The 25450-nt window shown below is 46.5% G+C and overlaps 1 protein-coding gene across 1 annotated transcript in view; it reads left to right on the top strand.

The window, feature by feature from the left end:
• Window positions 1-8588, top strand: part of RSU1 (Ras suppressor protein 1) — a 102310-nt gene extending 93722 nt beyond the window's left edge. The window contains exon 9 of the mRNA XM_082045872.1: window positions 8110-8588. Coding sequence (XP_081901998.1) covers window positions 8110-8212 — 103 coding nt within the window. The 3' untranslated portion in view covers window positions 8213-8588. The remainder of the gene's footprint in view (window positions 1-8109) is intronic.
• Window positions 8589-25450: the final 16862 nt, after the last annotated feature.

The following is a 25450-nucleotide window of genomic DNA, read 5'->3' as shown; positions in this document are numbered from 1 at the left end:
ATTCTCTCCCTGCTCCTCTCCAGCTGCTGACTCATTATGTTGGTCTGGCTGAGGGTTGTTTAATCAGCATAACAGATTCTGTAGATTAAATCTTAATTCGTGTTTGTCTCTGTTTTTAAAGAAATAAGCATAAGCACATCCTCTCCTTTCCATCCTCATGACAGTTCCATGGAGGTCCTTCTGTGTCTCTCTGGCTTGGTGTCACAGCTGAGATTTTCAGTGCTGGGCTCCCTGGGGATTAGACAGGTCTGACTTTCAGAAAGCACATGCTGGTGTTCCATGTGCTTTCAAAACCCTCCCTACCAAAAGCCACATTTCTTGTAAGGTCTTTCCAGTTGGGTATGCAATGTCATTAGCCAGTTTTGGCCTGTACATTTTCCTTTAAAAAAGACCTTTTCTTTTTTGCTAGGTTTCTCTGAGCTTCCAGCTGTGCTCCCCTAACAAGCCTCTCATTTAAAGTATTTGCTTCAAAAGGCTGCTAGCCTCAGAGAATATAAGGAGAAGGTTTTTGTTACTGTCTATTAATTAAAGAAATACCTAACACCTACTTGGAATTCCTTTTTGAAAAACATAAATTAGTTCTCCTTAACATGTAAGATGGTGAGTTCAAAGAAGCAGTGATTAAATTAGCCAGTTTAAGAGTGGACATGTCTGGCAGAATTAAAATTACCCAGGAATTGCCAGCCCTGTAGGAGATCAGGTGTTTGTAAATCGTAATTAATCTCAGCTCAAATCTCCCCTGAGATGTCCCCTTTCAGTCTGACTGGACTGTGTTCCCTTTACAGCTGCTGCATTTGGGCTGCTGAGTCGTCACAGCAGGACCGGTGATGCTATTGTGAGGAGCACCACAGGGAGCTCCTGAGATTGGACCAGAGGTCCGTCTGGTTAGTGTCCACCTCTGACAGCAACCTGTAAAGAAAGAGGGTGGGAAACACGGTGCGTAGAGGTTGAGCCTTTCTCTTCTTCAGGTGTATGGTACTGCAAATGTAAAGGGGAGGGAATAAGGTTGAGGGATCTGACAGAAGGGACCTGTGTGGCGAATGGAGTGAAGTGACCAGTGGGAGATATGCAGGATGAATGGGCTTAGTTTGAAGGATGTGCGTTCTACACAGTTGCTGAGACAGTGAGCTCCAGGACAGTTGTTTTTTTTTTTCTTATTGATAGTTGGAGTGGTTTTTAGGCAGGAATTCACAATAAGTTAATGCAAGGCTGTTTGTGACTCTAGTGTAGCCTATAATGTTAGGTAGCTAACAGCTTGTGAGAACATGCAAAGTGGAACAGAGAGGGAATGGTTGCTCTGGGTGGACTTCATCTAGCATTTTAAATTACCTAAATGTGAGTGTCTGTGTGTCAGCTAGCTGCACACTGTCCCCTGTAGTCAGTGGAAATCAGTAACAGTGTATAGCAATGAGGCATCTCACAGCAGATGCTTATATTTGGTCACCCAAAAAACTCTCTGCTCCATTGGCTTCATTAGCCAGATCTTCACTGACCACAGCATGAGCTTGGATACCTAACTGTCCACCTGTACTGAATCCTCTCCTGCTTATCAGATGTGGGGTCCGGAGAATGAAAGTAGCTACAAAAAAAGAGATAGACCCAGCAGGGAGAAGGTGATCAGTTCCCCTGTGCAGTGCCTCTGGGGCGAAGACCCCAGAAAACGCTTGAGAAGGTAAGGGATTTCTGGTGATGCAGAAAGTCTCTCTGAAAGGCGAAGTGCAGGACTTGGAAGAATTAGGGAGGGTGATGCAAGCGCAAACTGCAGGAACCTTGGGTAATAAAGGTGATTGGAGCAGGTAGAGGCAACGGAAAATATCACAGGTTGTTACGCTTTGGAGCGTCTTGAGGATGGGCTGTGGAGGGTGATGATTTGGGGCAGCCTGAAGTATTAAACATAGTGTGAGTGGGCAATAGAGGCAGACAAACTGTTACAGACCTGAAAATACCAGAGCAGCTTTATACCACATTAAGCACCGCAGGTTTAGTAGCCCTGAGGCTCTATCAGCCCCTGCCCCCTTCATCCAGCCAGCGCTGCCTCCACTCCAGAGCCCGAGGAGTGAGCTGGTACGCAGAGGTGACAGCCCAAAACTGAGGTTTTTGAAGATGCTTTTAGAGAGCTTCAGGTGATGAACATTTCTGACACTGCTGCCATCTGCTCTCAGAGCGCTCCCAAACAAGGGGCAAAAAATTAGCTTAATAAAATGAGTCACTCTTTTCTGTTCTTCCTAATAAAGAATCCTAGAACTGCAGCTTGCCATCTGAGTGTGCAAGGAAACCAGATATTCATTTCACTTATCCATGCAATGTTCCTCTTAATTTAAATAATCTGATTTATGCTACAGAGAATAAAACCAAATTATTTGTAAACTACCAAAATAATATGATACTTGCAAGTAATTTTAACCTCTCCCTATTTTATCTCACTGGTACATTGCTGGCAAATTAAACCCCAGTACTTGTCCGCTTCCTGGGAGAAGATGTGGTTTGAGGAGGTGATGTTTTAGCAGCTCCCAAGGGAGGAAAGCCCAGTCTCAGTTGCTCAGAGGGAATACCAGGAACAGTGATAAGCTACACAAAAGCTGCCAGGGCAAAAGCGCCTTGCAGTAGGTGCTTGAGAACTGTAACTAGAACAGGCCGGTCAGCACGTGTCAGTCCTGCAAACGCTTCTTTCAGCTTCGGGTCTCCAGTGAGATCCCCACTGATTCAGCCTCTCCCCTCTCCTGCTTCAGCAGCTGAGGTGGGGGAATGTCACGTTTAGGTCACTGTAAATATCCGCATTTGAAGCTGCATCTGAGCATTAAATACCTGCCTGAGCGTGGGCTCGAGCTTTTGGAAAAGTGAGCAGCACTGGAATGTTTCACTGTCATTTCTCAGGTTACAGTACATACCTGGAGATGGTATCTCTCCAGGATTGTATTCAGCTGTGCATGTCTTTTCATTCTGCACACTCACCTTGCACGTCTATTACAGACGTAAAGTGAGAGCAATGTATTTCTAAAGGCTAATTTTGGAAATCCTCTTTCAAAATGCTTAAACTCAATAAAACTAATGGGTGCATCAGACGCTGTATTTCACTAGTTTACACAAGTTCACTCTTTTCTTCTCTGGGACTGTGTAGCCTTCAGCTGGTGAGTGTTGTGTTGTACGAGAGAGACAAATTGGAGGCAATTGTGCAGAAAGTGATTTTTGAAAATGGCTCTTCTGAACTTTATGAATTTTAACTAAAGTTCTTTCTTGAATTCAGAGATTTTGGTAGCAAAACTGTATGCTTTCAAGTTACAAGGTTCCATGCCTGAGCTTATGTTGTAAATTGCAACATTTAGCAATTTGTAGTTTAATTTAGAAGGATCACCTACTTTCCTAAATGCTTAACTAATGTGGCAGGCTGTGGTTATTGATTCTCTCTGAATTTATTACAAGAAAGCTGTATTCACTCTTTCCTCTTGGGAATGCCGCTCCTGAACTGCATGCTTGCTAGTGACAGCTTAGACCCCTGATACATAACCAAAGACCTTGCCTAATATCCTTGCAACTACTTGGGGAATTTTTATTAAGTAAAAGCATCATTAAAGTAGACAGAATGATGAAGTTTAATGAGCATCTTTCTCACTTGATATTGTTAGTTTGCTACAGCAGCCATAGTGCACTCATTTGTTACTTCCAGTGGGGCAGACAGAGAATGCAGGGAGATTTTGTTTATGTTTATATTTGCATACAAAGAAACATTTATGTTCATGAGAGATACTTGCTTTTCAAAATATATAGAAAGAAAGCAAGCAACTGGAAGCCTCTATCTGAGGGCTTTCTGCATTTTCAGTCTTACATTTAATCTCCCATTTCACTTAATATAATGAGAAGGCTGCACACAATACTGTAGCTGCTAAGTCTACAAAGGTTCAGCAGTTTGTGAACTGTGTTTATAATAACGAGTTTGCTGCAGACCGCAAACATCTGAAATATTTATTTGCGCTCCATATTTTATTCTTCAGCTGAGGCTGTGGGCTGTCCTGCTCAAAGCCCTACCAGCCCCATGAGCAGGTGACATTCCAAAATATCAAGTGTGAAGGTGCTGCCAAGAATGTTTTACCAGCACTTATTGCACAAATCTGCCTTGAAACAGGAGCCACGGTCTGCCTCAGTATTCCTGTGTCTGTTTGTGGGGACCATCTGCCTTCACTGAGGGCCTGGTCGTGCAGGCAGGTTTGACAAGGTGCTGCCTCCGAGTGTGTCACCGTCCATCAGCTGAGCCCCATAACCAGCTGGCTGCGTGGCCAAAGCTGCCGTCGGCCTGCGGGGACGGTGTGTCGGTGTCTCTGCCGAAGACATTTGACTTCGCAGTGATGCCGGAGCAAGAGCGAGTTGAGTTGCTGCAGCTTGGCTGACAGACGGTGATGTGCAAGCTATGGGTTCTGTGGCTGGATCTATCTAGTAGGGATCAAAATCATTAAGGACTCCACATCTACTACAGCCAAAGGCTTATAGGGTTTTTTTAGTAGGTTTTTGTGTCATTCAGATAGTTGCTTGTTCATTGAATATTGTGAATTCTCTTTTCCCTAGTGTAACAGAAGGCAAATTCTGTCCCACAGGCATTATCACAGTCATTATTGTATTTAAATGTTGTTGTGACACCATATGTCTCCTCATATTTGATGTGTACAAACACAAGAGAGAGTCCCTGTCTGTGAAGGCATCTATAATCTAAATACGTCTGATCCTTGCTCTTTGCATAGCAGACTACTGTGGTAGATTGTAAAGCATTTCTCTTCAGCTGAGATAGTAACGTGAAGCTGAAACTTCTTTGGAATTTTGCCAGAGAAACTTAAGTAGATATATTTGATTTGCCTATTTCAAACCCCAAAATTAATTTCCAGGATGAAGTTTTGATGCACATGCTGGTAGAAGTGTTTGGACATGAGAATAAGTAAAAGGAATGTAAAAGTGCTGCAGATGTGTGCAACTTATGCACATCTGCTACTACTGACATGGTACTTGCATGGGGCAGGGGGAGTTGCTAGAACACCAACAACACTGAATATCATAAGGAGCAAATATCAAAAGAAAACTGATACCAGAAATACTTACAGGTCACTTGGGATTTTTACTGCGTAATGCATGCAGTGGCCACTGGACCTCATTTTGCAGTCAAAAGGCATTGCCCAAGTAGACTTTACCAGAACTCTGAAGTTCATTCTAAATTGTCAATATTCAGTTTCTGCACTTCAAAAGCATCTATGTAGTCAGTAGAATTCCCACCACACCCTTTTACTTCAGAAAAAGCTCACTAATCTGAGCTCTGCCAGTCCACAGACGTGAACATTTGCACTTAGAAACCAGGAAAGGAGAGGCAGAATGAATGCCAAAAGTGTCATCCAAGAGGGAAATTCATATAAAGTTTCCAAAGCAAAAAAGCAGAGTTTAAACCAGCCTGTGGGTTGGCACTAACAGGGCAAAGAAGCTGTGGGGCAGCAGGGGGTGACAGACAGGACAGTGACAGGGGACTTCAGTTCCCATACACAAAGTGTTTTTGTGGTCAGATACAGTGGATCAGTGGATTCGCTTTTAATTCAGTGCTTAAAGTCCCAATTGGGGACTTTCTTATTATATGAAAAACCTCCCATTCTACTCCAACATAGCATCATTTCTCTAGAGTCAAAAAACATCTTGGATATTAATTTAGTGTTTAACTAACTCTTGGTGTTTGCAGATTTGAGCATGTGTTTCCACTTCTCTGTTGCGAACTTCTCAGAGTTATGAAATTGTTGCTGGTGGCAGTTCAAATGCTACACTGCATGTCATTGGGAATAAGATGCTGCTTGTCCCCTGACTTCTTCTACCCTGGGTAGATCTCTGATGGGACAGCCTCCTTGAATGACAGCTGAAATACTTCTATGCTCTTCCACTGTGATAGTATTTCCTGATACCAAAACATTTCCTTCCCTACTTACCTCCCTCAACTCACTTAAAGCCTTCTAAAACAGGACAGTTTTTAAGATGGATATTTGATTAGTATGCATACTGTGTACTTGGATAAAATACAGACTTGTGCTGTTGGGGCTGTATCTCTTACGAAAAGAAAAATACATGTTGTGTAGCTAATAGTCAGCAGGCAGTTATCACAGAGGGTCAGGGCTCCCTGCGTATGTCAGGAAATGGCATCTGATCCCTTGTTGATAGCAGGTGATGGCACACATAAAATTTCAGTAAGGTGAAGTAATGTCATCATTTACAATTGTATTTTCCTTGAGCAAGGCTGTTTTGGGTACAGCGCACCTTGACAGCAGCCTGTTTAGTGGGGTGATGTAAAACTAGAGCTGCTGAGGAGGTGGAAGCAAGAGCTGCCTCTCCAGCCCACCCTAGGAGAAACTCTAGTCCTGTTCTGCAGTCCGGGAACCCCAGCCTTGAAGTATCCTCAAGATGCAGCGAAATAAATCTCAGACTGGGTCGTAAGTTTTAATCTCCTGATTTGTATATGTCTTAGCTAAAACCTTTCTGTATCTGACATGAACAGCCCCTCCATAGCCATGTCTTACAGCACAGTAATTCAAGAGTTTGGATCCTCGTTCAGTGTCTCTTGCATACGGTTGACTGCATAGTCCCCCAGGCCCTGTAGAAGGAGGGCCAGTCTTCTGCTGAAATCTGGCTCAGCCTGCAAACTAAGAGGTCTCTGTAAGTGAAGAGTCACTTTATCTCTGAGGTACTCACTCAGGCTGATGTCCACCGCAGAACTGTATAGCAGGTCATGCTTTCTGAGTGAGCAACAGTGTCTCATGAGTAACTGAGTCTGTCCCAGCATGGCCAAGCAAATGATCAGTACCTGCTCCTGGTCTGCAGCGAGGGCTGGACAGACACTCAGGCTGCACACACGGACTGCAGTGGGGGGGAGCATGTGAGGGGCCGGGGCAGCTTTCTGCCTGCACTAGACACAGGAAAACGCAGGACCTGGGTTCTGTGGCAGCAGCGATGACAGCTGCCCATCCCAATTTTGACACATCAAAAGGCAATTCTAGAAAAACGCAGAGTTTCTCAGTCCCAAGCCCCTGGATCCATCCTGTTTCGCGACAAAGTCCACCAAAAGGTGGAGGTGCAGTGACACAAGGAAGGCTGTTTTGGGAACTGGTGCTGTGATCTTCTTCGCTAGCAGAGTTCCTATCAAGTGGTAGAAGTTTGTGTTCAGCGTGACTGACAACAGCCTCATATGGGACTGGGACGGACACTCACGAGCATGGGGCTAAAGCATCAGTGGGAGGACCTGTCAGCAGGTTTTCAGTGTTGGTGTCGACATTGCCATGTTTATACAGCCGAATGGGCAGAAACAGACCTTGTCTCTGTTCCCTTCTAGATACACTGACATGTCCGCAAAGTATGTCTTCAAAAAGCACTTTATGTTAATAAGAGAAGTTTGAGCTGTGTTTATTTTGGGTAGGTTTTTAATTTAGTTTAATCAGGAATACTCATAAATTATCTATTAATTACTATGTGATATTTAGCAAGATCCTCTCAGCCATATAGTCTATTTAGCTTTGCTGTGAACGCTAGCCATCTTAATTGTAGGATACTTTGTCAACATTTAATCAGTGGCACTTACTAATGTGGCATTGATGTGTTGGTGGCTGTCCCAGTGCTATCAATCATGTGTGAGCAGCAAAGGCGGCGGTGACACCATTGCTCTCTGTCACATTATCAAGCCCTTGGGTTTTCTGGTTAGGGATGATGCTCACTTTGCTCTAAGTGGGCACTCTATCTCTCCAGTTCAACCCAATTTTTGTCATTGTCAACTCGAATACACTTCCTTGCAGCCTTCCAAGCCTTAATCCCATAACTGCAGAATTAAAGGTTGCTAGTTTCTGAAGGCAAAACGGATTGCTCATTCACTGCTCCAGAGGCCTGCTCTTCCCCATGTTACTCTCTGATTAGTCATGAAAAACCTAATATTATGGACTGCAGCGTGAGCTCTAATAGAAAAGTCAGTGTTGAGTTTGAGACAAAATAAATATAATGACCTTCCTTTTTTTATTTCTAGTAACTAGATGCATTGTTTAACATGCTGCAGAGTAAAAGCTTGTGTTAAATGGTTGTATCACAAATATTCTTTATCTTATTTCCTTGCAGTCTTTATGGCAGACACATGCAGGCGAATCCTGAACCTCCAAAGAAGAACAATGACAAGTCAAAGAAGATCAGCCGTAAGCCTCTGGCAGCCAAGAATAAATAAGGCCCTGGCTCCTGCCTCTGTTTTTACATCTTTTACATTGCTTTTGCATGTGCCTATAATATTCCTACACGTCTCCTCTTATTCATAAAAGGCAGACACTAGAGGTAAAAGCATTTTACTATGTATACTGCTTTAGAAGACACTGTTTGAGGAATACAGAATTACATATTCTCCTAATTATGGTCACGTTTATGTAGCCATTTAATATATCACTGTCAAACACATTTTAGCTTTTATATTTATATGTATATTAATGTCCTCTTATTCACATGTATCACATCCTGTTAATATCAGGGGTTTTGCACCTATATTATACGATATTAAATTTCATATAATATTCCAAGTGATTTTAATAAAGGTCTTTATTTGTATTGTGTTTCAGTTTCTTCAGTAGGATTTCTGGATAGCTAATTCCTTGAGGAATGTATATGTCCAGTGTCCTGCAATGTGTTAATTTCTTGTATAGGAATGTGATAGCATTTTATCTGATACAAATTTGTTAAAATGTTAAACATTCTGTTCAAGGAGTGAAAAATTTTTTGCCTTGAAGATTATTTCGAAATCAAGGAGTAGGGGAAGGGAGAGAGGAAAGAAAAAAATTTGTCTTTGTGAAAAGCTGCCAATTGCCAACCTCCGTTTGGGGAAAGAGAACTTTCTCATTTGAAGAAAACGGTATTTCTGCCAGTTTTTAAGTGACTTTTTTTTTTTTTTTTTAAGGCAGAAAACCCAAATAGTGTATTTAATCTCTGTTGAAAGTGCTTGTATTGAAGAGCTGTTCCAAATGGGTTTTGAAAATGCCACGGGTTCTATATTTGTCTGTACAAAGCCGGCACCACAGCCAAGCTCAGAAGCCACAAATTGTTTAACATCTCAAACAGCTTCAGGTCTTAGCAGTGGGGAAGAAAAACCTAACATCTACAGACAGTGATTTCCTAACAGTTTTATTCTTACCAGAGCAAAAGCTAACCAGAAAACTCAAGGAACAAGAACAGGTATTCATACCCAGATCGCTCGTGTCAGGACCCTCCTGCTCTTGGTTGCATATTTCATGGATTTTGTACCTGAGCAACCCATTGCCGAGTTTCGGCTGCCGTCCGGACTGCGCGCCAGGAAACGTGCCCAGGCTGGCAAAACAGACCTGTTGTGTTCAGTGAGAGAGGAAAGGTTTTGAATATCTCATGCTAGAAATTATACTCTCTACAAAAGCCATTTTGTGTCTGAAGACTGTTATCAGCACCAGCCTCTTGATCACATTTAGGATTACCCTTACCCAGCATTTAAGTAATACATGGTTGCCTTAGTCTGAGAATAAATGTATTGACATATATTTTGCAACAGAATTGGCAAGCAGGGCTCAGAAGTTGGCATCAAGCTTAGGACACATTTTAAGTGGTCTTTGGTACTTCCGAAGAATGAGGCAGCCTTGGTAAGCAGATGGAAAACAGTAAAAATGGTAGACTTGTCAGGAACAGTCAATTCTCACCATTGCAAGCTCTGCAGAGGGTTTTCCAGACCTCGTAAGTGATCTGTTGTGGGGAACAGGTCCAACTGAAACAGGCCCATGGAGGCACTAGTTTGGGTGCATGCTAAGAATTCACAGGAAAAACTGGCCCCTGGCTGGGATGCCCACAATTAAATCAAGCGTGGGCATTAACACGTGAGGGCACCTAATGCAGTAATAATCGTGCTACAAAAAGCCCTGAAGAAATGTCAGTGAAATGTCAGAAGATCCCCAAACTGCTGTTGCAAATTCCTTTTGGAACAAAATAAATAGCATGGGCACGTCTATCGGGAAGGGGTGAAGAGGCCCTGGATCCTTTCCCCGGTTCCTCTCCTGGCACTGTCACCACCCAGCCCTTGGGGGGGCAGCAGCCACCGGGATGAGCCACTGCTGTCCTGACCAATGCCCCCAGCCATGGCCAGACCCTGCGTTCAGGCTGCAAGATGTTTTCTGTACACTCACTTCCAGATAAACTGGCTTTGCAGCTCTTCGGCAATCTCCCTGGTGCACCTGGACACGGGTTTCTAGGGGCAGGGGAGCAATGTGGCTCCTTTGGGTTGAACAGAAGTCCAGCCAGAGCTGAAGGCATCTGGGTGGCGTCTGAGGCTGCGTCCATCACCTGCTCTGTGTCTTGGGGTTTAGAAAGACAGAAGGTGCTACAGGGCTACAAGGGTTTCAAAGCATGGAGTCTCTAATGGAGAAATAAAAGTTTGTTGGGGAAGGCCCGATAATGTTGTTGGTGGGAAGCTGCAGCACCACTTTAAAATAAGCTGCTGATTTTCAAGCATTAGTCAGACTTCCATTAACTGCTGTTGCAAATTTTGAAAGTGTTGAAAGACTCGTGCAAGCTCTCCTCTGCAGGGTTTGGAAGTATGGATTGGAGCATTCGTGGGTCTCCATAGCAAAAAAATCCACCCAACCTTCCCACTTCTTCCCCCATGAAGGAGGAAGAAACACAGTTTTGACAAGCAAAAGCAAAAATGAAGGGTCTGGGGAAGAGTAAGTGAAAGGCGTAAAGATGAGAAGGATAAAAGAAATCCTAAAGGGAAAAGTATTATACTGAAGATAGTGGCAGATGGGGAAAAAAAAAAGAAGTTTATTGAAAAGAAAAATGAAAAAAAAATAAGATAATCTGAGCAGACAATGAAAAACCGAAATGTATAAAGCTTTACAAACAGAAAACAAAATGGGGGGGAAAGGAGTGCTCTTCAGAGGTTCATGGCAGAATAAAAGACATGGGGAAGCAAAGCAAACCATCTGGGATGTAACATGCTAATGTTTCAGTGTTTTTAAAAAGGTACCGGCTTTTTAGAGCAAACTACACAACAGTTTTAATGTGAGTTTGCTGAATTCCTGTATCTGTTCTCTAGAGTCATTGCTTTTTTAATATTTAAAAGCAACTTGTTTCATTTTATTGGGTCACATTTATTTCCCCACTGTACTTAAAGGAAAGGAATTGCTGTGTCCTACTGCAAGGAACCGAATAATGAGCATCACAGCTCGTCATGGTGCCTCTGATGTTTCCCCTGGTCATTTCTCCAGAGGATCCATAAAACTGAAGTCCCTTCCAGTGAGCCCTTGGGTTCTGGCCTGAGGAATTTTGTTGTGCCACCTGGAGCATGGAGCTCTGTATAGGCAGCTCCTTGCTCCTCTGGTCAGTATTGTTTCACTGCCCTGGTTGACAACGAGATCCCTGATCTCAGGGTGCATTGAAAATGACTTTTTTTTGCCATCCACTCATTCACGGTCACTCGTTCAGGGTGCCTCCTCAGGCCAGCCTCTCATACAGCCAACAACATGCCACTTAAAGGGGAGAAAATTATTCCTGTGAGAAGGAAATTTGCTTTTTAGAGCTTTCCAGCACCTGGGAGCTCTTTGAAAACAACAATGCAGGCAATTCTCTGTTTTGATTTTGCATACAGTGAACTGGAAAGAGTTTGGCAGTTTTTTTGCATACAGTGCACCTTGATGAAGAAAACTTTTAAAAATTACTGTAAGGCCAATATGCTGTGCCTGTGCAAAGAGTGGCCTGGGGAATTAATGCTCCTTGCTAAAGATAGGGCCAAATAAAGCCAGCAATCCCACATGTGCAGGCACCATCCACAGTTTTCTTGTACTTACAGTGTCTGTTAACCCTGTGTTGTGTCCTGCAGTCCTCCTGATGGACAGATAACAGTTAAAAAAAAAAAGTGGGCAACATTGCTGTGATTCCAAAGTTTCACCCTTTTGTGATTGTTAGTCTGGCAATATATTTCCCACGGACTCACTGGTATTCAAGCATCTTTATTTTGGTTTTAGCCAGGTCTTTCCTATTAAGGAAATGACACTGTGGCATCTGTTCATCAATTAGCTGCCAGCCCTACAGCTGGCAATCACACCAGCACCTTGGGCTTTCCATTGGGCAGCTCGTTCAGAGGTACGATCTGAGCCAGCGCAGCGCTCGCCTCTCCTCCCTCTGCACTCCCTATCCTCCCCATCCTCCTCCTCCGGGGAGGTGCGTGGGGCTGGGTGCTGGGTTCCTGGAGGCGCCGGGGAGAGGGAGAGACCATGGTCCTGCTCTGCCAGAGCCCCGGCTCCCTCGCGGAGAGCAGAGTGCGGTCAGGAAGCGTTTCCAGCCCAGCAGTGTGTGGGTGCCCCGCGCTGGCTCCCGGCTCGGGGCGGTGTGGAAGCCGGGCGGCGAGTCTGTGCCGTCCCCATGTGTGCTGAGCAGAAGGAGCTCCGGAGACGGGCAACATTTCCAGTTTGGAGCAGGTGGTAACTGTTAATATCCTCATGACAACCAGGAGGAGTGAGATTGTCATCGGTTATATTAGTTGTTAATTTTGTAAATATTAACAATTTCTAGGATTATGGCACAGGATGTGAGCTGTCAACTCGCTTTATTTTCCTCCTACTCCTCCTTGCAATGACACATCTTTTATACTCCCGGATTCGTGCCATGTGTTTGTTGCCTTGCGCTGACACTGGGGCTGGCAGATGTTCTGGGATGAAACCATGATAACCTCCCAAAAGTCAGATTGTCTTCTGCTCCTGGGTACTTTGTTTTCTCTGCTCTAGGGATAAGTAATTTGCCTGTAAAACACAGTGATTTATAAATATCTGTGGTTGGTTTCCATCCAGTGCTGCTGCCGAAGCCGCTGCCTTTGGCACAGCTGAGCTCCCGCCTCCCCTTCCAGCTCACCTGTGAGTGCCGCGGGCGCCGCTCCCCGTCCCCCTTGCAGTGGGAACTGAATTACAGCTCGCCAGGAACCGTTTCCCTGTTGTGAAAAAGCCCTTAAAATTGACATTTTTTGCAGTGTATCTCAAGATACATATTTTTAGATCAAGGAGCACAGTAATCGCGTGAGTGCCAGCCACAGTATTCACCCCTGCAGCTTGACAGACATGTTTGGAGGCAGCTTTGGAGACCAGATGCGACCAGGGCTGAGCACAGGGACAGACCGCTTTGTCGGGGCACTCGCTCCTCATCCTGACTCCTTGCTCCTGGCAAGAGCCTCTGCCCGCCCGGCACCGCTCCAGTGCCACCAGCAGCCCTGAGCGCACAGCTGGGGCCCAGCCGAGTGGTGCTGAGCCCCAGGCCAAGTGGGACTTCATGATTTTCCTGACAACCCAGTTATTCAGGACGTTTCAAGTGGCTGGGCACCAGGGCAGCCACCAGTGCGAGAAGAACTGGGGAGCATGGCCATGGCTGGCAGGGTGCTGGCAGAGGACAAAGCCTGGCGCTGAGCTGCACCCTCCAGCCTGGCATGGTTCATGTGAGAGGCAAACACTGGACATGATACCCACACTGTTTCAATAATAATTTAAATGGAGCGCCCTCTGCAAGGGCTGGCGTCCCTCAGGCCCTGGGGGAAGGCTCACCCTGTGCCTGCGCCTGGGCAATGCTGTGCTGCTCCTGGTTCTGCTCATCTTTGCTTGGCTGGCGTGGCGGTCGCAGGCTGGCGGCAGTGGCTTTCCCAGCAGCACAGAGCTATTACCAGGCAGAGCCAGCAGAGCAGGGACACCTCTCACCTGGCGATTGCAACCATCATCCTCATACGCCAACCCCACACCCACCAGGGCCACCCTGAGCTTGGCCAACAGTGCTCCAGGACCAAAGGGCCAGGGCAAAAGTCGCTCCTGGGAGCCACCCATGGGGCTGGGCAGGACAGCACCTCGTCGAGGGGCAGCCAGCGGGGAGCCAAGGGGCTCAGGTGAGCCTCAACACCCCAAGCTGGGGCACCGCTGGAGCAAGGACAATGCCATGGAGGTTGTGGTGTGCTGGGACATGGTGCTCAGGCTTGCATTGGGAGAGTGGATTTTAGCTTAATCCTGGGTGTTGTTTTCCTCCCAGCCCTGTGGTTTAGGATGTAACATCACAGCAGTGACATGGAGAACTGGTGATCCTGTCAGCTATCCCCTCAGACACTTGATTTTAGTTAGTTTTGGTTTGGTGGCCTTGTTTGAGCACCCTCAGCGAGCTCTTATTTGTTCCAGTATCTATCCGGATGTTTTATTTTAGGTAGCTACTCAAACACGCCTGGCATACACGATTCCCTGAGATCACACAGAAGTGAGCATCTGTGTTTGCAGGAGAAGAGAGTGCTGAGTCAGAGGAATGAGGTACACGGGTACTTACTGGGATATGATTTTAGCAGTTACCATCCAGATCATACAAAGCAACTTTCCTGTCTTAATTTCTGGTCAGCTTAAGCTACTCCAAGATTTCTGCTCTGCCAGTTAAACACCTTGTAGGCTGGGAATTCAATACTAATCCATTCTAAGGGCAAACATAAAAATCAAAACTTTGATTTAAATTCAAGTATCTTGCAGATAACCTGTAGGCTTGGAGCTTAATTGTCAGAAGCTCTCAGCTCCTTGTGCAAATCGAAAGAATGATCGACAGGATCTAGAAATGCAGTTTTCCACCTTTGCCAGCAGTGGGTGCAAGAATACAATTAGAACAGCAAGGAAGGGAAACACCAGACCTAAACAAAAATTACGGCCTGAAATCCTTTTAATTCCTCGTGTTGCTGGTACAAAAACGTGCCAAGACAGTTCACAGCGAGCACGACTGTCACCCCAGGCTGGGTAGATTGTCCCCAGGGAGGCTGCTGGTATTTCCTTTTCCCTCACTCTGGTTTTACATCATCTCCTCCAATTAAGAAACCAAATAATTCAGAGGCAGCCATGTGCACCAAGTGCTGTAGCAAGGGCTAAAAATAGCCCCGAAACCTCGGGAAAAACAGCTCCTGGGCTCCACACTGAGCAGAGCCCTGTTGTGGTGTGTGGGGAGGATCACAGCCCTGGTTTGTCCCCGTCTGGGGGGCAGACAGACCCCCAGCAGCCAACCCGACCATCCCCCTGGGTCTGGATTTGGGGATGTGGGGCAGCCCTGGCAGTGATGCTCCTCTGCGCCTCCCTCTGGGAGAGGCCCCGCTGCCATGGGGACGGGGGTGTTGAGGCAGAGCTGGGCGGCGTGCAGGGCCCCTGCGGACACCCAGGGCTCTGCACTGGGGACCTGGAGCCAACTTCTCCATCCCCAAGTACAAGTACATGGCAAGTACTAGAAGTGGCTCCACAAGCTGGGCTTGGGTTTCAGACCTGAGGCTGACAGCTTTGCAAACAGACACACATAGAAAACAACGACCATTCCCTTTTTTTTCAGCAAGAAACACCCACCCCACCCAAAAATAAAGATTAAAAAATAGTGTCTCCAAAGCCCTTGGAATGAAAGAGAGGAAAAAAAGCCCGTGGGTTTGGGAAGAAAATGGAGTTTCTTCTGAGTAAATAAGAAACCAGGGAAGACCAGGCCACCTGGCATAGCTTCACAGCTAGACCCACGCTCCTGCCGAGGGACGGGCAGTTATAAACAATAAAACAGCGTGTCCAGTTCTGCATAGGAGTTTTCTGTTCTTGTAAACCAAATGAAATTAATCATTACATTTATCTACAGGCTGTTCTATAAAATCAATGAGCACTAGCACTGCATAGCGATCAAAATATGACAAGGCACTTAAACTTTGCCAACTCAATCCAATTAATGATATCTTCGTTAGAAAACAGTCATTTTTATAGAGTCAGTTGACTCTTCAAGGACTATAATATAAGATTGATATAAGCTCATTGATTTTTACTTTATGATTTCCAGTTGAAAGCAAACAGAGATCACTCGCTTTATAAAACTGTGAAAATATGTGTGTATTTAACATACCAATATTATTTATAAGCAGCAGCTAATATTTAAGTGCCTCTTGTATGCCTTGATAGAAGTGGTCCATGAATTCAGCCCTCTCAGATGTTCAGAGGATGTTCTTCCACATTATTGCTATCGTCATTTGTCTTTCCTCTCTGACATGTGCAGTTTTTTATGCAGGAAAACTCTGTAGACAAGGCTCGTCAGCAAGGAAGCAGCAGCCTGAATACCTATGAGGTGTTGCTGGAAACCAAGCACCTCCAAAAATCTCAGCCTGCCTCTGCCACCTCTTCGCACAACAGCCTGGGAGTTTGCAAGGCAGAAGGGTGACCAGGGGACCCTGAGGGCAGCAGGAGCGGGATAACACTGCAGGTGTAGGGGGTTAGGGGTAGGGAAATATTCTATGAAAAGTTTATGGAGTGGTAAGGACTTTTGGGGGTCACAGGTAGAGGGAGAAAGGTTTGATTCAGAGTAGATGTTGGAGGGAGGAGAAGGATCCCAAGACTCATTGGGTGCTCGTGAAGCTCACAAGCCCTCTTGGGAAATGGAAGGTAAAGGCAAAGCCTGGGAAACTGAGCACAGAGCACAGCTGGAGGCAAGAGCTCTTCCCTGACACACAGTGATGGTTGGCACTGCATGCATGTGGGTTTTGGAGGGGTGTCTCCATGCTGCGATGCCCTTCAGCCACCCCCTGCATCGAGCCAACCATGACAGACAGGCCAGAGACAGGGCCAGAGCCTTGGTGTGTTCCTTCAGGACTTCAACGGTGCAAATCAGAGCTGAAAACCTCAGGTGACAGGTGAGTGCCCCAGTAAATGGCGCTGGTGAGAGCTGGTGCCTGTCCCCGGGCAGGAGGACCGCACACCGTGCATGCAGGGCCTGCGGGTGGTCAGGCTCGGCTCCCTCACAGGGCTTATGGGAGGCTCAGTTTCAGTCACCAGGAACATCCAGGCACCGAGAGGCAGAAAATGCCTTAAACTAATGGGATTCCATATGTTTTGATCTAATGTTCATGGGGTTAACATGAGACCACAGGGTCTGAGCAGTGGTTTCACTGTCTGGAGACAGTATGTCCTGCCTTCAGTCAATGCATAGAAGAAAATGTAACCAGGGGGAAGATGCTGCTCCTGAGTCCTCAGGACCAGGCAGTGGGTCTCCACCGAGTCGAGCTGTTGGCTCTACATCAGTCTGTGAGTCCACCTTTCCTTGTGCTTTTCCTCCCTCCACCCCAGGCAGCCGAACAGCCATTCCTGGTGCCTCCTCTCAGGGGGAAGAGTTGCCGGGTCGGTGGCAGCGCAGAGTGGGCTGCGTTTGCCAGGTGTGCTGCAGAACAAACCTTGCCCAGAGGGCTTCCTTCTGCCCTCTGTCCCCGGACAAACCTCAAAAAACAGGCTCCAGCATCTGAGTGTAGAAAAGCGGATCTATCAGCAGCAGAAGGAACATCCAGATAAATCACATCAGTGCCACATTTTTATTAGTAACAGTCCTTACCAGGGCAGCCACATGAGTAAGTGAAAAAACATGCCCCAATAATTACAACTGCTTGGGTTTTTGTGGGTTATTGTCATTAATAAGAAGCTCTTGTTAAAAGTCTGAATCTAGGAGGGAAGGATGAGCTAAGCTACTTCTGTCCCATCAGTGCCCAGATCTCAAAACCAAAGGAGGGTTTCAAGGGAATGAGGATCTGGGTTTTGAAGAAAAAGACAAAAATGAAGAGAGGAGTGAGTTTCGTTTCCTTTCCAAAAGTGCAAGTGTGTTTTCGGACATCATACAGCAGATACAGATGAAAACAAAACAAAAAAATTGTACTTCTGCAGTAATTTGCAGTTGCACAGTGAATTACTCCTACTTTCTGAGATGCCTTGCCTAGCCAAGGTGGTGCAAGCGCTGGCACACACCGGAGGTCACCACATATCACCAGCAGATGGGAAGGGGACACAGGCACCCCAGCACCAGGCACGGGGCCACGTCTGCAAGCAGGTGACCTCTGCTGCGGCAGAAGAGCTGTAAAGGCCGGTGAGCAGCCAGGGCCACCGCTATCGCCGGGGCACGGACACCTGGGCTTGGCCCAGCGGGCAGGAGGACTTGGTAGCAGGAGCCATTTGTGACACATTGCAGGACATAAAGAGCTTCACACCCCTACAAGCTTGAGTCTTTGAGAAGGCAAGGTGTGACGATCACAGGGAAAAGCTGGTCTCAGTCCTCCAGCTGCTCCTTCCCCCTTTCCCATGGCTTTTGGATGCTGGAAGAGACACAACAGGGTGAATATTTGGACGAGTCTCAAGACAATTTTTTGATGGTCTTGAAATCAGACAGGTTAATAGGAGTTCCTCAAGCCAGCAACAAGGGCAGGGACGGAAAGAGCTGTGACAAGATGGTAGCAGACTGTGCCAGGGGAGCCCAGCCTGGGCCATGGGAGCTGCTGCAGAGCCAGCACCTTCTCACAAACACTGAGGCTCTCCTGAGGTGGACCAGTCATTTCTGGCCAGGATTAAGCACGAGCACACAGGGCTGAGGGGTGGCACAGGGGCTGCTTCCCCATGCTCCACCGGGCCTCCCGGTGTGGGTCAACCCTGCAAAAGGACAGAGCTGTCATTAGGCCGAGGGCACAAAAGAAGCAGATGCTGGATGCAGTGGGTGATAGCAGGAAAAGTAGACGGGGTTGACCCTTCTTCATGCATCCCCACCTGTGCAAAGCCTGTCCAGTGGCTCACTAAGCTCTGCTCCAAAAACCAGCAAGCCCAGGGCAGCAGCAGCGAGGTGGGGGGCTGGCGGCATGGGGAGCGCTGCCCGGCTGGTGCGGCCGCCGGGGCTGTGGTGCTGTCTCCGCAGAGGGCGGCTGCTGGAGCACACAGCAGCAAGAAATCCCTTACAAGAGTGAGTGACAGTAATTGGGAGCAATCGCAGCAATGCAGACATGAAGAAGGCTTTTTAGTAATTCACTGCTCCCTTTAATATAATATGAATAATCCCCCTCTAAAGTGTTGGTTATGACTGCAGCCTCCTAATTTTTTTGAGTTTCACCTTAAACTAGTTGTAAACTGAGGTAATCAGTTTCTGTGGGATTATTAAGAAGATTGCACATCTATTATGCTTCTCAAATCAGCCATTTTTTCACGTTGTCTTATGTCTTTTTTTTTCCTTTTATTCACCCCTTAAAAGAAGGAAATGAATGTATTTTGTCATTCAGGCCTCCTCTCCTGGTTACAGGTGCCATGGCAAACATTTCCTACCAGGAAGGTAAATATAATTTGGCCCGAATTCTGAAACACTTTCACAGGGATCACAATTCCTGTCTCTAAGGTCTTGAAGTACCTCAGTTTGCTTGAGTGTGGTGTGACACTAAAAGAGATGGAGACAGTCATCAGTGGCCAGTGCAGGAGCTCGCTCTGGTGCAAAACTGCTGATGAAGCCCAAGGCACATTTGTTCCATCTCATGCCTCAGTTTTTTATCTGACAGGGCTTCCTACCTTCCTCCTTCCTGCCTCCCAGCTTGTCTGGGGGTTGTTCTGGGGGGATAGAAGGTGTCTTTGTAATCTGTAGCACCAATGCTCAGAAACCTCAAGTGTGATTGAATAGGAAATGCTCATCTTGTGTTCGGAATAACCCTCGTTCAGTCAATATTTTCTGTTTCAGCATTATCAGCCAGCAGAGGAGGCTCAGCTGCCTTTGAGGCACCACATTGCTGAGAGCCCTGGAGATCAGCCTGGCAGCTGGGAGCCAAGTGGTAGCACTCCAAAAATAAAGGGTCTAGGAAACAGAGGATGAAGCATCAAACTTCAAGGGAGTGGATGAAGGCAGATGCACCTGGGTGGGAGTTACTAGACATTATGAAGAGGAATAAAACCTCAGGGCTAGAACAGGGAGTGTGATGCCCTCCACAGGGTGGCTGTGCTGCCTGCACTGGTGGATGCCCTGCTCACCTCCACCTCTCACCCTGGCTTCTCAAAATAAATCTCCTCTATACCCAGGATCTGTGGCAAAAAGCTATATTTCCACATTTCTGAAAGCCAGAGCTCCTACGTGAGTGTCTGAAAAGGGCTAACGGCACCACAGTGGGAATCCTCCGCCCTTATTTCACAGAGCGTATCCCTCACGATTTCAAATAAGATGGATTCACCAAAAAGCTGGTGGGGTTCTTGTGAACTTTTCTTCTGACCAAAGTATGCTGAACTGCTTCTGAGCAGCTTGAAATGCTTTAATCTGACGTTTGGTATTCTGGTATGTGCCTCTATTCTTGTTTCCGTTGGTCACAATTCCCCTTTCAGGCAGCCTGTGAAGTCACTTTCCCTTCTGCACGTGCAGGTGGGCTATAGAAAACGCAGACCTTCTGTACAAGAACTCAGATATGACCCACCATTGCGTTTTAGGGTTGCCATTTGGGCGCACACAGTAAACATATGGGTAGTTCTGCAGAGTCGATCTGGTGCAGAGATTAGCACATAAAACAAGTCACAGAGGTCATAGCAGAACAATTAGAGCATTTAAGACAAGGAAGGTTTGTATCAGGATTTCTTTAGTTCTCTGCAGCTTGACCATTCTATAAAATTTCAGAAAAAAAAAAAAAAATGGACGAAAGCAGGATTATTTACCACATATGGAGAATCTTTGTGCTCTCATGGCTGCTGAGCACTGGAGCGTCAGCACTCAGCTCCAGAAGAAGTTCCTAATAACTTTTTAATACTGGTAGCAAGCAGGCTTTTTCCTTCTGCAGCCAAGCCCTAGCAGGGAGCAGGTCTCAGGATCTCTTCTTTGCCCTCTTCCCACAAAACTTGGATGACTGTGAATTTTGAACAGGGTTCAGCGCAGAGCAGTGGTCTGTGTCAGGGTCACCCCAACTAAACAGAAAGCCAGCATCCACCCTGAGCTTGCAGGGTGAATCTGCACCTCTGTAAAGCCCAGAAACTTGGCTCTAAGCAGAAATTTAGGCACCATCTCTAGAAATAATCTAGCCTGTTAATAGTATCAAGACACAAATTTGCCCATGATGGATTAAAAAAGGGATTTTCTGCTTAGCATGCTCATATAACTTTGTATCTGTCATGCTGGAAATAGCTCCCAGATAGCACAGCTCACTCATCATACAGGCTCTTTCTGGACTAATATCTAATCCTTTTAATTACCCGCTGCAGAATGACTTGTCTGCCATCACACAAACCTGCTCAACTCAACTGGTATAGATGTAATAGCACTTTCTTGGGCACCTTTCAGAAATCCCACCAGCACCTTGCTGGATTTCTGCATTCACAGAACCTATGAGCACAGGCTGGGGGCTCTCATCTATATTTGCTGGAGTAGGGGGCTTGCTCACGCCCAGTCAGCCCTCAAATGCAGTTTGTGCAATCGTCCCACCACCTGCATGGTTTTGTCATCTTCACGGTGATTCAAATAAAGCTGCTAATTTCTGGGAGGAAAATGACAAATCCCGTTTCAAGCTATCAAAAGCAACTTCTTTGATTACTAAGGCAAGAAACTGAATCAGCTCAGTTTCCTTGCAGCATTTTTGGTATTCTGTTGGTGTTTCTAAGATTTCTCATCTCCTGACACACTGAGACATTCATCTTCAGTTACAGTGAAAACCCACAGGTTTGTAGGAAAGTCAAAAATTTGTCCTCATCTGCTGCCTGTGATGCGTGATGCACTCAAATGTTTCAACACAGCAGCTCCAGAATGTCTCATCCCTTCTGCAATGTTTGCTCAAGTGTGTCCACTTCTCCCTAATTCTTTGCTCCTCTTGCGGTGTTTCTTGGCTAACAGCTGTGTTTGGAGAGGGCTTCATGGTGCGCTTGAAGCAATACAAACATCAAGAGCCTTCGAGGTGCTCTCTGAAGAGGCTGTTACACCACAGTGCAGCTGCAGGAAAAAAGTGAGAGCAAAAGTAACACCAGTTTGGCAGACCGAGCCAGTAGAGCACATGGGAACACAGCAATGAAAACACAAGGGGTCCAGGAATATCAAGTTAAACACAGAGTTACAGTGCCACTGCATAAAACATGGACACAAATGAGGTTTTCAGAGGAGAAAAAGAAAAAAAAAAAAAAAAGACAAAAGAGGCATTGTAATTCTGTGCAAAAATCTGAAGTGGATTACACCTTCTAGCTCTTCCTTGTTTTTTGCTGAGCTGCTGAACAGAATAATTTTTATGGAAAAACATGAAGATGTGAAGAAAACAGATTAGAAAATCAGAATACATTTGTCAATCTAAATCACTGAGCTTTGAAAAATTAACGAATACAAACAGCATCAATAGCATGATCTGCACGTGCATACTCAGCACTTCAGGGTGCTGGGAGAGCACAGGAGGGAGGTGTCCAGGGGCACCCAGGCTCTGGCTTGGGGTGCCAGCCCCGCTCTGAGCGGGGACCTGCCGGTGGCAGCTGCCTCCTCCCTGGGACAGAGCATCCCAGCCCTGCTGAGCTCCTGCCTACGTGCTTCAGTTCTGGCCTGGGGAGAGAAAAACCAAACCACATCACGCTTGAGGGAGCAGACCTCGTACAGGGAAGAGTTTGCTTACTACCACAATCCCTGTGGCTGGAGAAGATGTGAATTAGAAGGACTTTCCTTCGAGCCATTTACCCAAGCAATTCAAGCACTCAGCATTTAGTGCATCCAAGTCATACTTGCAAACCAACCAGCAATGTTAACTCAAGTGTCCTTTGGGGGCATTAGCTGTGTGCAGAAACATTTAAATTTCTATATTTCTACATGCGCCACCCAGGCTGTTGTTTCACGGCACAAATTGTGTCTCTTCACCTGATGGTGGCCCTGGCAGGAAGAAGAAAAAAAATCAGCCCCACTCAATTGCAGTCACACAGCACTCTTTTGGAGACAAAACTGCAGTTCCAGTGAGTCTCCCTAATCTAACAGGGACAAAAACCCCTCCTAGACACTGGCATCTTGCTCACCTGACTCTGACAGTTTGACAGGAAGCTCAACATGAGCCATCAGTGTGCCCAGGTGGCCAAGAAGGCCAATGGTATCCTGTCCTGTATCAAAAATAGCGTGGTCAGCAGGACAAGGGAAGTGATCCTTCCCCTGTACTCTGCATTGGTGAGGCCACACCTGGAGTATTGTGTTCAGTTCTGGGCCCCTCAGTTCAGGAAAGACATTGAAGTGCTGGAGTGAGTCCAGAGAAGAGCAACAAGACTGGTGAAGGACTTGAGCATAAGACCTATGGGGAGAGGCTGAGGGAGCTGGGGTTGTTTAGTCTAGAGAAGAGGAGGCTTAGAGGTGACCTCATCACTCTCTATAACTACCTGAAGGGAAGTTATAGCCAGGTGGGGATTGGTCTCTTCTCCCAGGCAGTTAGCAATAGGACAAGGGGGCATGGGCTTAAACTCTGCCAGGGGAAATTTAGGCTGGATATTAGAAAGAAATTCTTTACAGAGAGAGTGGTCAGGCATTGGAATGGCCTGCCCAGGGAGGTGGTGGACTCGCCGTCCCTGGAGGTTTTTAAACTGAGATTGGACATGGCACTTAGTGCCATGATCTAATAAACGGACTAGAGTTGGACCAAGGGTTGGACTCGATGATCTCTGAGGTCTTTTCCAACCCAGTCGATTCTGTGATTCTGTGTGATTCTGTGACTGTATCCTGGGGTGACTCTGATCTGGACTGACAGGCACACTTTTTAGCTGTAAAAGAGAACATCTTTCATTCATTTCCAAAATGTGTAGCACTGGGAGTAGGAAGCTCACTGTGTATTCCCGAGAACTGGAAGGAAATGCAGGCATTGCTGGCTCTCCAAAATCCCCCAGGTAATCAAACATAATTTTAGATCCAGTTGAACACCAGATGCTGTGAATTAACTGCATCAATTAGAAACCAATTCTGTGTCACTGGCACAGCCCCCTTGCCTGGACACTGCCAGCAGCCAGAGGTAATATGTTTTGATTTAGCTGTAGTTGGGCAGAAAACTAAACCAATTTTGTTAGACAATGAAATGGCTGGTGTAAATGAGGTGCTGGCTGACCCTGCAACCAGCACCATTGCTGGGTAGTTTGCTTTGCTATGAGGATTTCTTTCCAAGTCAAGCATCCCTGATTCCTGACCAGAGGGTGTTGTAAGAAGTGGTAGTAACCGCACGGCGTGTTTTACCAGCTATGGAGCCCTTCAGCCCAGCTCAGCTGTGCTTTTCCCCTTGTCCCTTTTCACACAGCGAAGTGACAGTCATACCTGGCACCACAGTGGGCAAAAATCCCCTTTGCAGTGGGCAAAGGAGCTACCTCTTCCCTTTCCCCTACAGCAGCTAAGAAACTGTATGTCTGCTGCTGCTGAAAAAGAAAAGAGAAAAGGAAAAGGAAAGGAAGAAGAGGAGAGGAGAGGAGAGGAGAGGAGAGGAGAGGAGAGGAGAGGAGAGGAGAGGAGAGGAGAGGAGAGGAGAGGAGAGGAGAGGAGAGGAGAGGAGAGGAGAGGAGAGGAGAGGAGAGGAGAGGAGAGGAGAGGAGAGGAGAGGAGAGGAGAGGAGAGGAGAGGAGAGGAGAGGAGAGGAGAGGAGAGGAGAGGAGAGGAGAGGAGAGGAGAGGAGAGGAGAGGAGAGGAGAGGAGAGGAGAGGAGAGGAGAGGAGAGGAGAGGAGAGGAGAGGAGAGGAGAGGAGAGGAGAGGAGAGGAGAGGAGAGGAGAGGAGAGGAGAGGAGAGGAGAGGAGAGGAGAGGAGAGAAAAGAAAAAAGAAAAGAAAAAAGAAAAGAAAAAAGAAAAGAAAAAAGAAAAGAAAAAAGAAAAAAGAAGAAAAAAAGAGGAAAAAATAAAATAAAGTCTTAAAATATGCCTTTACTTTTGGAAAAAGGTTCTTGATGATTTTTTTTTTTTAAGACTTTGGATCTGCTTGCCTTCAGAGTGTGACTCTGCAAGATCCTTTGGCCAGGCAGCAATTTGATGTTGCCAGGCTTCAGGGAAGCATCCCCCTTGCAGATCAAACTCAGCACTGCTTTAGTGGCCTCAAGCTACTTGATACATCAGCAGCTAAGCTGTTTTCTCTGTGGGTCCCATGTACAGCCAAGTACTCTGCTTTCCTGGCACAAGTGGGCAGCCTCATCCTTCTCAATTTTGTGAGCCTTAAGAGCCTGATAACAGCAGTCTCTTTAAAGGGGAGCAGTCAAGGAAAGCTATGCTATTTATCTTGGGTAGAGGATCCTCTAGGTCTTTGCCAGTTTTTATCAAAGCATAAAAAGCAATTATTAAAATTAATGCAATTTACCATGTGTTTTACTTCTAGCAAAGCTATTTTTGGCCAGAGTTGCCATCTGGCCCATTCAGCAAGATCAGCCACAGACTTTTGCTCTCTATTCCACTTCCCACAGTTCTCATGTGGAGCTGGGCAAACACTGCCTTGAGCTAGTGTCTACTCGGGGAGGATCTGGGGGCAACCAGCAGACCTGCCTGCACAGTGACATCCTCCAGCAGACCTTGCAGCTGAGCAAGGGTGACATCCTCTGCCAGACATGGCAGCTGCACGAGGAGGCAACCCTGTGGACCTGCACACATGGGGAGAGCGGCTTGGAAACGGTGGCCTGAGCTCCTTGTAGCCGAGGTGAGAGCTGGGGCGGGTCTCAGTCCCTGTG

The sequence above is a fragment of the Streptopelia decaocto genome (assembly GCF_964273445.1).
Source record: "Streptopelia decaocto genome assembly, chromosome: 2".
Classification (NCBI taxonomy): domain Eukaryota; kingdom Metazoa; phylum Chordata; class Aves; order Columbiformes; family Columbidae; genus Streptopelia; species Streptopelia decaocto.
The sequence above is the reverse complement of the archived record's forward strand: the minus strand, read 5'-3'. Positions and strand labels throughout refer to the sequence as shown.